This window comes from Trachypithecus francoisi, unplaced genomic scaffold (genome assembly GCF_009764315.1).
Source record: "Trachypithecus francoisi isolate TF-2019V2 unplaced genomic scaffold, Tfra_2.0 Lachesis_group1, whole genome shotgun sequence".
Taxonomy (NCBI): domain Eukaryota; kingdom Metazoa; phylum Chordata; class Mammalia; order Primates; family Cercopithecidae; genus Trachypithecus; species Trachypithecus francoisi.
Window position 1 is genome coordinate 137,450,528 of NW_022681454.1, and position 14,794 is coordinate 137,465,321.

The window sequence follows — 14,794 nt, forward strand, 5'->3', positions numbered from 1 at the left end:
GATGCTTATAACAATTCCTGATTTGGGGTTTACAGAGTAACCATCACAGAGGACAGATGGCAGATACAGGGGATCCGGGCAAATTGAGTTGAGAGAGCTGAAAAGATACTGGTGGAAGAGATGACCACAGGATCATATCTCAATAGGAAAATCAGTGTGAGACCTCATGGATTAATAGAGGAGTTGAAGGAGGACTAGAAGTGCTGTAGACAAGTGTCCTGGGAATGACAGAGCTGAAAAGGTATGAGTTCATATTTCTTTTCTTTTTTTGGGGGGGGGTACCAAATTTCTTTATTTGAAGGAATGGCACAAATCAAAGAACTTAAGTGGATGTTTTGGTACAACTTATAGAAAAGGCAAAGGAAACCCCAACATGCATGCACTGCCTCGGTGACCAGGAAAGTCACCCCATGGCTATGGGGAAATTAGCCTGAGGCTTAGCTTTCATTATCACTGTCTCCCAGGGTGTGCTTGTCAAAGAGATACTCTGCCAAGCCAGATTCGGGTGCTCCCATCTTGCGCAAGTTGGTCACGTGGTCACCCAATTCTTTGATGGCTTTCACCTGCTCATTCAGGTAATGCGTCTCAATGAAGTCACACAAATGGGGGTCATTTTTGTCAGTGGCCAGTTTGTGCAGTTCCAGTAGTGACTGATTCACATTTTTTTCCAAATGTAATGCACACTCCATTGCATTCAGCCCGCTCTCCCAGTCATCACAGTCTGGTTTCTTGATATCCTGAAGGAAGATTCGGCCACCTCGTTGGTTCTGCAGCTTCATCAGTTTCTCGGCATGTTCCCTTTCCTCATGACACTGGTGAAGAAAGTATTTGGCAAAGTTCTTCAAAGCCACATCATCGCGTCAAAGTAGTAAGACATGGAAAACGTAGGAAGCGTAGAGCTCCAGGTTGATCTGGCGGTTGATGGCGGCCTCTGAGTCCTGGTGGTAGTTCTGGCGCACCTGCGAGGTGGACGCGGTCGTCATGGCGGAGGCTAAGGACAGGCGGCGGCGGCGGGGTCCTTGGGGCGGTCTGAGGACGCGGTGAAGAGGTGACGGAGGGCTGGTTATGGGCGGCCGGCCGGGATGGGGGACGAGCGCCAGGTTCCGTCCAAGCACTGTTGAAGCAGGAAACCCCGACGACTCTTGGCGAAGAACGTCTCCGTATGAGTTCATATTTCTAAGACTCTCAGCGAAGAACGTCTCGGTATGAGTTCACATTTCTAAGACACAGAAGGGGATGGAAAAATCACAGGAATCCGGGAAATCAAGGTTAAAATGTTTTCTGGGTTCTTGGTTTAGATGTAGAAGTTCCCTGAATGATAGAAAAAACTGGGGCAGAAAGGAACTTTATGAGCTAGATGCTAAAATATTTAGTGAACGTCCAAGAAGGCCCAGGAAAACCCAGAAGGATGGTCGATGTGGCAGAATAGGGGAGGACAACAATTCTTTGACATGTCTCTCATTGAGAAGTAGGATCCATCCCCCTTTCTGACAGGTCTTACCTGTCCTGTGCCTGCTTTGACCATTAGAATATGATGGATGTGCCCCTCTGCTCCTTTCAGGCCTCAGAAGTGAGGATAGATTAAAAAGTCATCATCAACTCTTACCTGGGTTCCTGCAGTGACCTCCTAAGTGGTCTACCTGCTTCTATCCTTGTGCTTCTACTTATTGTCATGATAGTGGCCAGAATTACTGTTAAAGCCTTGGTTGGGTCATGTCTCTCCTCTGCTCAGAACCCTTCAGTGGCTGCCATCTCCCTCAGAGTTAAGGGCCATCTTGTCGTTGGTTCCTTATTCCCTCTCTACTGTCATTGCCCACCACCTCACCTCACTCACTCTGCTCCATCCACAGCATCCTTGATGTCCCTCAAACTTACCAGGCGCACTCACACCTCCGGGCCTTTGTGCTTGCAGTTTCTTCTGTCTGCAAAGCTCTTCCTCCAGTCATCTCATCTGCATGGCTCGCTCCTTTGGCTTTTACTAAACAGTCACCTTCTGTGAAAGGTCTTCACTAATCACCCCATCTAAAATTTCACCACCTTCCCAAGCCCAGCATTTCTAAACTTGGTTCCCCACTGTTTGTTCTATTGCATATGCCGCTAACATAACAGATATGGTACTTATCTTGCTTATAGTCTGTCACCCTTATTAAAATAGAATTTCCCTTAAGGACAATGATTGTTTTTGGTCATTGTCATTTGCTGCTGTACTCTCAGTGCCTAAAACAGTATCTCACATAGTAGGTGGTCAATAGTCATGAAATGAATGAATTCACCAGACCTATTCTAGGACTCAAAAGATTATTTCCAGGCCAATTGTAGGAGGTGGCATGAATCTAGCTGATACTTTCCCTTAGGTATTCTAAGAGCTACAGGATTTAGCTTTGCAGAGTTCTTCTGGTTTCTCTGTGAAGGGTGAGGGGAGGAAGTAGTTATGAATCCAGGAAGCCCTAATAATCTACAGCTTGGCCCTCTGTCGTCTGCCAAGAGAATCCTAGTCTTAGTCTACTCTACTCACTTGTGTCTAACTAATCCTAGTCTTAGTCTACTCTACTCACTTGTGTCTACATAAAGAGAATCCTAGTCTTAGTCTACTCTACTCACTTGTGTCTAACGATAAACTCCCTTGTCTGACTCCTGTGCTTTCCTTTTAAAGAATTAGACTGTCAAGAACGCGTTAAACAAAAGGCACAGGGCTCTAAATATTATGTAAAGGAGTCATTTTAAAGCAGAAAATAGTATGAAATACTTTCTACTCCACACATCAATTGTTATTCTTTTCAGGTTAGAAGTTGAATCTGTAACAAAAGAGCCTTTTTACAGGATGGGTAATGATGAATACACAACCAGAGGAGCCCTTAACCGGAAGTGGAAATAAAGCAGCTGCCAACACCTCCACTTCAGTTTCCCTGCTAGGCTCAAGAAGCAGAACCTCTTTAAGTTCAGGTTCCTAGACAAAGCTTCAGCTGGAGACCAGACCAAGGTTACTCTACCGAGATCGGGAGGTTCCTATAGAGTCTCTGTGGCCAGGAAAGTGAGGAGGAGAAGCCTCACCACCCTTCCTAAAGAGGTTTGCCCTGAAGAGGGCAGGCTGCGGGATTTGCCCTGTGCCCAGAAGCCAGGGTACTCGGCTCCCACCCCTTGGTGGGGGTGAGGATGCTGTTGGAACATGAGCCTCCTTATTGCCCGTGGCTCTCTTTGTGGTACTACTACATGGCTTATCCTGCTCCTCCCTAGAATCAGCTTCGAAGTGGTGCTGAAGCAGTGATATCCTTATATCTGTGGTTTCTCTAGCATCATCCCTTCCCTGCATCCACACTCTGCATGGTTTGCTTTGTTCCTTTTCTGTAGCAGTAGCTTTCTCTTTTGCTTGTTCTTATATGAAAGCTCCATTGAGGCCAGGACCCAGTGCTCTGGAGCAGGAACCTCACTGGGATATAGACACTGAACCCTTCATCTGCACTGGTGTCATCATTATCATATTAGCATGGGAAGGACTGACAGAGCTGGGGGTAAAGTGGCCAGAGAAGATGATAAAGGCTGGGTGCGGTGGCTCATGTCTGTAATCCCAGCACTTTGAGAGGCCAAGGTGGGTAGATCACTTGAGGTCAGGAGTTTGAGACCAGCCTGGCCAACATGGTGAGATACTCGTCTCTACTGAAAATACAAAAATTAGCTGGGCATGGTGGCGGGCACCTGTAATCCCAGCTACTCAGAGGCTGAGGCAGGAGAATTGCTTGAACCTGGAGGCAGAAGTTGCAGTGAGCAGAGACTGTGCCATCACACTCCAGCCTGGGTGACAAAAGCAAAACACCGTCTCAAAAACAAAAACAAAAAACAAAACAAAACCAAAAACCCCACAAAACAAACACCCCGTACCACCCCCCCAAAAAAAAACAGATAAGATGGTGAATCACAAGTTGAAATCAAAGAGAATAATCCATGGAGACACGAAAAGTACGTAACACAACCATGAACAACTAGAAATGTATCACCTGCCTTCTGGAAGCTGAGGGCAAAATGATTCCCCCAGGGTGTTCTTCTGATGTAGTGAATGAGCTGATGAGCCTATTTGTCTCACAGACTAAGCTGGAAATTTCAACTCAAGGGTTCAGGCTCCTCCCTGTGCATCCTTTAGAAGTAAACACAGACTAAAACCTGCCATTATGTATATTGCTGCTGTGATGAAAAGCACTATGGTGTGCTTGAACGAATAAGGACAAGACTGCAACAGAAACCTCAGCACATTAATAGAGACATAGGCTTTCAGAGGGACTTGCTGCTCATTTACTGTCTCTTTCTTAATGATAATGGAAAATGCTGGCTCCTCTTCTTTATCCAGGGCTACACATTTAAACACACTCTTATTTCCCACTCAATCCTATCTTTGATTTTGGCAAAGTACAGATGGGTGAGAGTATTAGATTTTGCAGTTATTTCTTGAGGCATATTTAAGACCTCAAAGGTAAAAACACATCGAGTCATGTGTAACAATCAGAGTCCAATAAATGACTAGCTACTTGATTAAACCAAATGGCATTATAGCCTGCTAATAAGGATTAAACAGAGGAATTTTCACTGTTATTACTTACGTGGAATGAGTATTTGTTTTTTTGTTAACTTTTATTTTAGGTTCAAGGGTACATGTGAAGGTTTGTCATATAGGTAAACTAGTGTCATGGGGGTTTGTTGTACAGATTATTTTGTCACCCAGGTACTAAGCCTATTAACCAATAGTTATCTCTTTCTGCTCCTCTCCCTCCACCCAGCCTCCACCCTCCACCCTCAAGGAGGCCTCAGTGTATGTTGTTCCCTTCTCTGTGTCCATATGTTCTCATCATTAGCTCCCACTTACAAGTGAGAACATGCAGTATTTGGTTTTCTGTTCCTGCATTCGTTTGCTAAGGATAATGGCCTCCAGCTCCATCCATGTTCCCCAAAAATACATGATCTTGTTTTTTATGGCTGCATAGTATTCCATGGTGTATATGTACCACATTTTCTTTATTCAATGTCATTGATGGGCATTTAGACTGATTCCATGTCTTTGCCATTGTGAACACTGCTGTAATGAACATTCATGTGCACGTGTCCTTAGAGCAGAATGATTTATATTCCTCTGGGTGTATTCCCAGTAACGGCATTGCTGGGTCGAGTGCTAGTTGTTTTTAGCTCTTTCAGAAATTGCCACATTGCTTTTTACAATGGTTGAACTAATGTACACTCCCACCAACAGTGTATTTGTGTTGTTTTCTTTGCAACCTTGTCAACATCTGTTCTTTTTTGACTTTTTAATGATAGCCATTTTGACTGGTGTGAGATGGTATCTCATTGTGGTTTTGAAGACAGACATGGAACCAACAAGTATATTTTAAAAAGTTCAATATCATTGATCATTAGGGATAAGCATTTTAAGTTAGATAACTGATAACAATTATATTCCTTATTTTAAATATAGTCATTGATATACTACAAATTGTATTTGTCTCTATATGTTTGCCTACAAAATTTATTTAATCAAAATGGTTGCCGAATACAATTTCCCCTGCAAAAGTTGTCAAAAGAATAATGTTATTGCCTTAGGCAGGAACTCAAACACAAAGAGAAAAAGCTGTATCTGAGTATTTGATGTATTTTATTTGTTCACATTTAGCCTATTTGAGGTTAGCACTACTTCATTTGACAGTTTAAAAATCATCCTGTAAACAGAATAAAAAACAGCAGCAATAGCTAAAACAGGGACACAATGTATCATAAAATAAAGGAATGTGTTGAAAGGAATATTCCAAAGAAGCAAAGGAAATGAGACCATGATTATGAATTCAACAATCGAAAGAAAAAATCGTCCAACATCTGTAAAAAGCAAAATCATAACAGTAATAAAAAAGAAGCAAGAATTCAAAGTGCAGGTGCGCTAGTTTTCATTTCCACATCCATTCAGGAAATAGAGCATATTGTTCTTTTATATAAAGTGACAAGTTCTGTTTTTAAAACATTCAGTTACATTATCTTGCAGATGTTTTTTCAGTTTACATTATCTCTACATTGATTTAATGGAAAGATGGTCATATGCGATATGTGGTATAAATTTTTTCAATCTATGGAGAATACAGAAATGGTAAAGTTGACTGTTTTACTTATGCTTTCTTTTTGCAGTAAGAAGCTAAACATCCAGTATCACAAACATCAGTACTTTTACTCTTTCAAAAACAAAAGCAAAGCAAAAACAAAAACCTGTCATGAGCCCTCTGTCTTTGCTGCTACTTTCAGATTCTCTGTGACAAAAGACTGTTACTTTTCACTGAATTCCAATGAGTTGATGTAAATAATCAGAACAATTTCTTAAATGCAAAATTGGTCTGGTATCTGTCTAAATTGATCAAATACAAGTGTTATTTTGGAATCATGTAAAAATCACTTACTTTCATAACTGTTTAGAGCCCCAAATGTTTTCCCTTTGAAGGGGAACATCTGCGGAATATGATTTTGAATAGAGGACTTTTATGAAATATATTTCAAATCTTAAAAATATTTTTAATACTTCCTAAAGTGGTATAGGATTTACCCTCGCTGACGATGCCTTCCATTTAAGAACAGTCTTGTATTTGTGGCTTTTCATTTTCCTTATAGCTCTAATTTTATTTTAAAAGCCTGAATACACAAATGACTGCTGCCTTACTTAGCATTAAACGGTACTATTTTTTAAACCATGTATACAGCTCAACAGCAAGATTAATAAGTTATAATACACACATATCACTGACAGATTCATTTGTTTTTTAGAATTCACTAAATAAACTGTATTCTGGTAAATCCCCTCCCCGAAACAAGAGTGTACTGTACCTACATTGAGGTGTTTAAATATTTCTCCAACAGTTTTCATTGTATTACATTATGAAAACACTAGGCTTCAAGCCAGGTACTAATAAATATTTAATTTAAAAGAAAGAAAGAAAGAAAAAAACTCAACACAGAAGAACATAAAAAAGTCCCTCCCCTCCCTGTCCTCCCACTCCCCCGGGAAGGCGTCCGTGTCAGCCGGACATGGCAGAGATTTCATAGTCACTGGCCGAGGTGAGGGGCTTGCCCATCATCCGGATGTTTTTTGCACTGGTAATCCTGGCCATCATGCACACGGGCTTGTCAAAGTACTTGACCAGGGCAGGCTCAGTTAAGAGGGAGGCCAGGAACTGCTCGAAGGTGATGGCCCAGTCCCGGTCCAGGCTGGTGCTCCGGGGCAGTGCCGCTGTGCCCTGGCCGCTCCGCACCAGGACCGTGTCCTCTCCGATGTCCTCGCAGTGCAGCTTGTCTTCCTCGTGGGAGCCGGCACTCAGCACCGAGTACGAGGACATGGAGCTGTCGTCCTTGGTGTCATCGTCAGAGATCAGCATGGAGGAGCAGGCCCCGTTGTCCCGGGGCGAGGAGTCCTCCAGCTTGATGTCCTCCATCTGTCCTCCCAGAGAGTGTTCCTCGCTGTCGGGGGCCAGGCTGGCTGGCAGGGGCTCAACAGACTCCACCACGTAAGGCTGGCCTGGCCCCTTCTTGGGGAAGAGCACGCCTGGGATGCCCTGGTGGCAGGACGGCCCACTGCCTCCGCTCCCGCCCTCCTTTGCAGGCTGGGCCACAAACAGCTTGCCGACCTCGCCAATCTCCAGCAGGAGGCTGGTCACTGCTGCCGTGGCATGGTACAGCTCCTGCTCATTGGGGTCTTCGCTGAACATGTTATACATTGTCTTACACAGTTCAATGAACTGCCCCTGAAAAGAGATTTGGAAAAACACAATGTGAAATCTTCAGGGAGCAGAGAGGCAGGACTGAAGTGGACTGAAAAGCCATTTAAATGGGAATGCCTAAAGATCCCTGGAAAGTCCTCCGCCTAGGCAGGATGGACATGTTTAAAGTCTCTTATTGATGTTTCCATTTTTTATTTTTAATTTTTATTTCTTTTTGAGACAGGGTCTCTCTTTGTCGCCCAGGCTGGAGTACAGTGGTGCAATCACGGTTCACTGCAGCTTCAACCTCCTGGGCTCACGTGATACTCCCACCTCAGCCTATGCTCGCTAATCTTTGCATTTTTTGTAGAGATAGGGTTTCGCCATTTTACCCAGGCTGGTCTTGTATTCCTGGGCTAAGTGATCCTCCTGCGTTGGCCTCCCAAAGTGCTGGAATTACAGGCGTGAGCCACAACACCCAGCTTATTTTCCCATTTTTTTAATTTGAAAAATTTCAAACATCTATGAAAGTCGGAATGAAAAAGTAAATATCCATGTACAGCTCACCTAGAGTCAAGAAGGACTATGTCATACATTTGTCTCAGTAACTTTTTTCTTGTTCTCTTTTTCCTTTTGAAACATCTTAAGGAAATCTAAGACTCATCTCTTCTCACGTCTACACACTTTAGCATGCACCTCAATTTTTCCAAGCTAAGCTCCAATCCCTCCTCCCACGACACATGCCCCATCTCCCCGGACAGAAGTAATGCGTTAATGCTTTCAGTCTCCACCCAGATGATTTCTGTTCTCTGATTACAAAACTTAGCATTTTCAGCCTATAATTCTTTATATTGTTTTTTTCTTCCTCATTTCACCAGGTTTTTAAGGAAAATGTGCAGACGCCTTTATAGCTAAGCACAGTGATCTGAAAACAGCATGTGCTTGTCTTTCCAGTATCTGAGGGTATTTTTAATGATTGGAATAGGATACATTTACTCTCGAAATGGAATATGTTGTGGTTCACATTTCCTCTGAGGAAGTCATTCTCTCACAATGGAGCATATTTTTGATGCATAAATACATATGCACAAAATAGGTCCAAACAGATACTAATTAACTGTCCCAAAGTTATTATTTTTGAGGGGCACTGAGTCCACATTTATGGATGACTTTTCAGTCATAGAAAAAAGAGCGACCAGGTTTGAAGTGAATGATTTGAACTTTAAGCACTTACCTGATTTAATTTGGGTAAATCCTTTGCGTTCTTTGACTTAGATTTATTTTCTGGAGTCCACAGTCTCAAATAATTACGATTTTCTTGGGAATTTGCTCTCTTCCCTACAACCCAAATGTCAAGAAGTAAGTGCTTACAGGCCAAAAAACAAGTGTACAACCAGCAAGAAGGTAAACATATAGAAGAGAATATCCATACCTTTGTCTGGCTTTAGGCTCACTGTAACGAAGCCATCATCTGCACCCTGTTTGCTTCTGCTATCCAATCCAACAACTACCAAGAAATAGTTCAGAAGAAAAAAGTAGAATGTTATAATATGACCATGGAATTAGCATTTGTAGTGGAAAATAGAAGACTCTCTAGGTAGGGTTGCCTGATTTAGCAAACAAACAAACAAAAAACTCCCCAAAACAAAACATTCAGTTAAATTTCAATTTCAGACAAACAACAAATTTTTTGGGGGGATAAGTGTAACCCTGTCATTAGAGGGGACATACTTGTATTAAGAAAATTATTTTATATCTGAGATTCAAATTTTACTACATGTCCCATTATTTTATTTGACAACACTATCTCCAGATAAAGGACCTCTGCAGAATTCTTTCTCACAGCTTGGGTTCAGTGTACAATAAAAAATTAATGGAGGGCCAACCACTGTGGCTCATACCTGTAATCCCAACACTTTGGAAGGCTGAGGTGGGCAGATCACTTGAGGTCAGGGGTTCGAGACCATCCTGACCAACATGGTAAAACCCTGTTTCTACTAAAAATACAAAAATCAGCCGGATGTGGTGGCATGTGCCCGTAATCCCAGCAACTCGGGAGACTGAGGCAGGAGAATTACTTAAACCCAGGAGGCAGAGGTTGCAGTGGGCCGAGATGGTGCCATTGCACTCCAGCCTGGGCAACTAGAGCAAAACTCCATCTCAAAAAAAAAAATTAATGGGATAATGCCACATAGACTTCACACTTAAAAAATGGTAGTGCTTGCCCCCATGAATGCTGATTTCTCTCCTGTCTTTTCTATATTATCATTTAACTTTGCATATATGAGACTGATTTTTTTGCCAGACCCTGCAAAAGATCAGTAACTCACTCTTTCAAGGAAATTAAAATCTATGTTGGTAGAAGAGAGAAAAAAATTTTTTTGCTAAAATGTTATATGCTATAAAACTACTTCAGATTTATAATTTGGTACTTCAAAAATAAGACTTTTAAGGAACCCACTTATAACTGTTTCGTCTTCTTAAAACAAGACATTACAGGGCACGCAGGGACTTCAAAACAGAGAGGTGTACAATGCCCTCAGTTTCCCATGCACTTTGTTGGCTGTTAGGGTGCATTCCAGCACTTCTTCAACCACCCAAAGCTGGCTGGTCAGCCAGATATGTGGCCTTCACTATACTATGGGTCAAGGTAATCTCAGCAGCTTTTAAGACACAGTGAGGAAAGTGTACTATATATCGTTGGGAAATTCCTCCCCTCTTAATGTTGCAAATGATGTAGGAAACAAGTAGATATTTAAAAAATATTTAATGTATGGTAAGTCCATGCAGTGGATACTATATAGCCATCTAAAAACCACGTTTTCAAAGAAATTTTAATGACAAAGTAATATTCTCACTGGATTTTAAGTAAAAAAAAAAGCAGGTTACAAAACTGTATAGGTAGTTTGATTCCAGTTATAGATATATACAATTTGTGTATAATTTGAAAACAAAATTAAAATATTTCAAGGTTAGTTATTAGTTTTCTACAGTAAGATTTTAAGACAGCTTTGGCTTACTTATTTTACCTGTATCTTAAACATTTTCACACAAAGCAATAGTACTTTTGGCATTGGAAAACCTTCTTCAAAAAGCATCTTTCAATGATATTACATGCTATTGGCATGTGACCATTCCTGAAGCATTTCTAAAACAAGAGACTCCCTTTCTGAGATGAATGTCTACTAAGAAATGTGTGAACATTTTGTAGCCAGAATGTGACTGCTAATGATATTAGGTTGGTGAAAAGTAATTGCAGTTTTTGTCATTACTTTCAATATATAATATTAAGACTACATACGATGCACTAAGGCATTATGCAAAAAGTCTTATTACATTATCTTATTAGGTTCTAATTACACCCAATATGATAGTGTCATCTCCATTCTCCACACAAGGAAACTGAGGCTCACATAGGAACCCCCCTGCACTCACCTAGATAACAATATACATAGCTAGTGTTCTGTCCAAAGCTCCTACCCTCAACTTGTATTGCCAGTCATAAGACTGAGCCTGGCTTACTCCCTCTACAAAAATCACTTTGGTGCTTACAGTCTAAAAGCAGGTCTATATTGTGCTTATCTGGGGATGGCAAAACTTAAGAGGCAAAAGAACCCAGGAGAAACCTACATTTACTTTTGGACTTAGGTGAGTTGATAAAGTTGACCTAATGATGAATTAGAAGGTGGGTAACTTACTACAGTAGCAAGCCAAAAGACAATGCTAGATTAATGTAAGACAAAACAGTGTATGACTTAATATATAAATTTGGAGACATATATGAGTTGAATCACATCTTTGTAGACCTATCGTCCACAGAGAGCAGGGTTCAGCATACGTCTTCTGTAAAGGACCACACAGTGAATACTTTAGGCTTTGTAGGTCATACTGTCTCTGTTTTAGCCACTCAATTCTGCAGCAGGAAAACAGCCATAGGCAATACATATATAAATGAGCTTGGCTGTCTTCCAACAAACCTATTTATAGGCACTGAAGTTTCTATTTCATATACTTTTCATGTGGCAAAAATATTTTACTTTTGATTTTTAAAAACCATTTAAAACTGTAAAAAAACATTCTTAGTTCACAGGCTATAAAACCTAGGTGGTGGGCTGGATTTGGCCCCTGGCCCATAGTTTGCTAATTTCTGCTACAGAGCAAACACAGATATAAGAGAATGCTTTCTGACAGAAATGCTAGTTCCAATTCTGGATGGCTGCCTAACAGGATATTATTATTAATGAGGCTGATCCTAGCAGAGAGAGGGCAGCAAAGCATATAGCTCTACAGGACACAAGTGTCCTAATCTACTGGGAAATAATGTACATAGTTCCTTCAGTGGGCTGAGGTACCTGCTGCCCAATAGTTGCTTAATCTCAAAAATTGGAAAGGAAAGTAACCAATTAGGCAACCTTATTTACATAAGTCTTTGATTGACTAGCTTTGGAGGAAAGTCTTTTTCCAATAACGGAGGGCTCCGTAGAAAACAAATATAGTATCTTTGGTGAGAAAAGTCACTTACCATGTGTACACTCTGGGGTGATATCTTCAAAGAAGTACTGAGTTGCTTCAAAAGCAGAATCTGGCTCATCTTGATCAGAGGATGGCTCTAGGGAGGGGAGGAAACATAATTCTCATATTGGTAGGGCCATGAACCAGTGAAAGTATGCTTAATCATTAAATGAAATGACATAAGTGGGGATGAAAGGCTAAAGTTACAAAGGTGGGATGGGGCGTTGAGTGCCTACTGCCTCTAAACCTTAGTGGTCACATCACTGGGGAGCCTTGAGTGGCTACTGTCTCTAAACCTTAGTGGAAGGGGTCACTCCCTTTCTAACTCCATCTTCCCTTTTAACAACCCCACACCAAAGTGTTCCTTCATATTTTCTGTGGTATGAACAATTTTCCAAGTTGTATGGAATAACGCTTTATCAACAAAATTTTAGGAAACCGTATGCTATAAAGAGAATTCCCAAATCTAGTTTTATCCTACCTCTACTGTTAGTGTCAATTTCATCTCGTTTTTAAAAGTATTTGCTAGATAGATCCCAGCTGGTACCAACCTTGTTTAAAATTGAACTCAAAACCTCACCATTTTCCCCACTTGTTCCTGTCAATGTTCCTACGTTCCTTTTCTCTCTCACAATCCTTGTATCCCAGGTGTTACCAAGTGCTATTTATTCTTTCTCTTGCAGATGCCTGCCTGCTCTTTTCTGTTACCACAACTCACTCTTCACACAGGTAAATGACCATACAATCAAGTGCATGCTGATTCAAGAACTTATGGAAATTGTCATGGTTCCGTTAGTTCTTAGTGACTCATGAATGACTGTGTATATCAAAAAGAGGACAATCAGGTTACACCTAAAAAAGAGACTTCAAGCCAGGTCATGGTTACAGACACATGTAGTGCTCCATGTAGCTCACTCACCAGGCAAGACGTGCATTTTGTACAGGAGTTTGAGCTTCTCTGTGAGATCCCCATGGCATGCAGCACCTAGAAGTCACATAAGTACCAATGTGAAATGTATCACATGTGCTAGTAATCTCCAGGCCTAGTATTCCCCTAAAAAGTCTACTTCATACACATTGCAACCAAGACACTGCATGGTGAAAGGCCTGGCCAGGACCTATTTGGGTTAAGAGCTCAGGAACCAGGATGGTTGGTTTCAAATCCTCTGCATGTACTATGTACTCTTGGGAGAGTTAAACTCTCTGTACCTCGGTTTCCCCTCTGTAAGGTGAGATGATACTAGAAGATTCTACCAGTGATCTTGATGTCAGGACTCCATGAAATGTCAGAACTAAAAGTGTTAAAACATATAAAGCACCTAGAAGAGTGCCTGGCACCTAACAAACTAGCTTTAGTAATGAGAAAGGTCATGTGATTGGGTCACAACATCTTAAATAACTATTAAGAGTTCAGAAATAATTTCAAGATGTGTTTGATATCATTCCTAATTACTCATTCCAGAAATCCTTTTTAATTGTTTTTGAGCTCCTAAGTATTTCCTTAATTTGTCTGAACCTATCTGTCATTATATCACCATAGCTTCAATCAGAAGAATCCTGTTGCTTTTCCCCTCAAAGTCCATATTTATTGTTAGAACCAGAAAATCCTTTGTAAATACATATTCTCAGAGTGCCTAAAGATAAATGAGATTTGGAAAAAGAAGAAAAATAGGAATCATAGAATCTGGGTTGGAAGGGACCTTAGGGGTTATCTTGTCTGACCTTCCACTTAATGTAGGATCTCCTCTCACACACCCCTATGAGACAGGACTCCAGCATCTGCTGAAACACTCTCAAAGATGGGGAACTCAGTACAACCAGAGGCATTCAGTTCCAAGCTATATTCTTTAAATACTGAAAGTTCTTCTGTAATTTTTAGTCTAATGACCCTTAAAACCTGTAGTCTCAACTTTATGAAGTCCATGAACCCCTCAAAATGCAAAATTGTATTTATGTGCATATGTTACTTTGGGGAAAGAAAATGTCCATAGTCTTTATCAGATCTCAAAGAGCCCATGACTCAAAAATGGTTTGGAACTACTTCTCTTTCTCTTATTCCACTCTTTAAAGCCAAACAGAATGGGTGTCTCATCTCTTCCACACAACAATCCTTCAGATTTTAAGAACAGCTGTCCTGTCTTCTTTAAGCTTATGCTTTTGGGGCAACTTTATCTTCTCAGATTAGATCTCTCCCATTTTTTCAATTTTCTCATCTGATGTGATATGTATATCCTTCCCTATTATGATCCACATCTACCTTATGTGTTAATTTCTCAATCAATATCCCTCTGGAATGAGTTCAGAAGCCTCTTGGCCACTCCAGGAAATAGGGGAACTGTTCCTGACTCTTCCATTAGTATAGCCTAAGTGTGAATTCAACTGTTCACACTCTTAATGATCACATGGTTAACTAAACCCCCAGATGTTTGCATGATTAATAAAACTAATCATGAAAATAATGACAGACATTAACCATCCACTCTGTGTTAAGCCCTGTGCCAATTACTTCATATGTATAATCCCACTTATATATCATAACAATTCTATAAAATGGGCACAATTATTACTCCTAT

The 14,794-nt window shown here is 40.9% G+C and overlaps 1 protein-coding gene and 1 pseudogene across 2 annotated transcripts in view; both read right to left on the bottom strand.

The window, feature by feature from the left end:
- Positions 1-276: 276 nt before the first annotated feature.
- On the bottom strand, positions 277-1,145 carry LOC117085951 (annotated as a pseudogene). The gene has a single exon (XR_004438145.1). The product of XR_004438145.1 is annotated as a ferritin heavy chain-like (transcript).
- Positions 1,146-5,615: 4,470 nt separating this feature from the next.
- Positions 5,616-14,794, bottom strand: part of TBC1D9 (TBC1 domain family member 9) — a 139,699-nt gene continuing 130,520 nt past the window's right edge. Inside the window, exons 17-21 of the mRNA XM_033215332.1 lie at positions 13,141-13,206; positions 12,232-12,318; positions 9,142-9,216; positions 8,944-9,047; positions 5,616-7,754 (exon numbers count right to left, since the gene is read on the bottom strand). Of these exons, the coding sequence (XP_033071223.1) occupies positions 7,032-7,754; positions 8,944-9,047; positions 9,142-9,216; positions 12,232-12,318; positions 13,141-13,206 (1,055 nt within the window). The 3' untranslated portion in view covers positions 5,616-7,031. The remainder of the gene's footprint in view (positions 7,755-8,943; positions 9,048-9,141; positions 9,217-12,231; positions 12,319-13,140; positions 13,207-14,794) is intronic.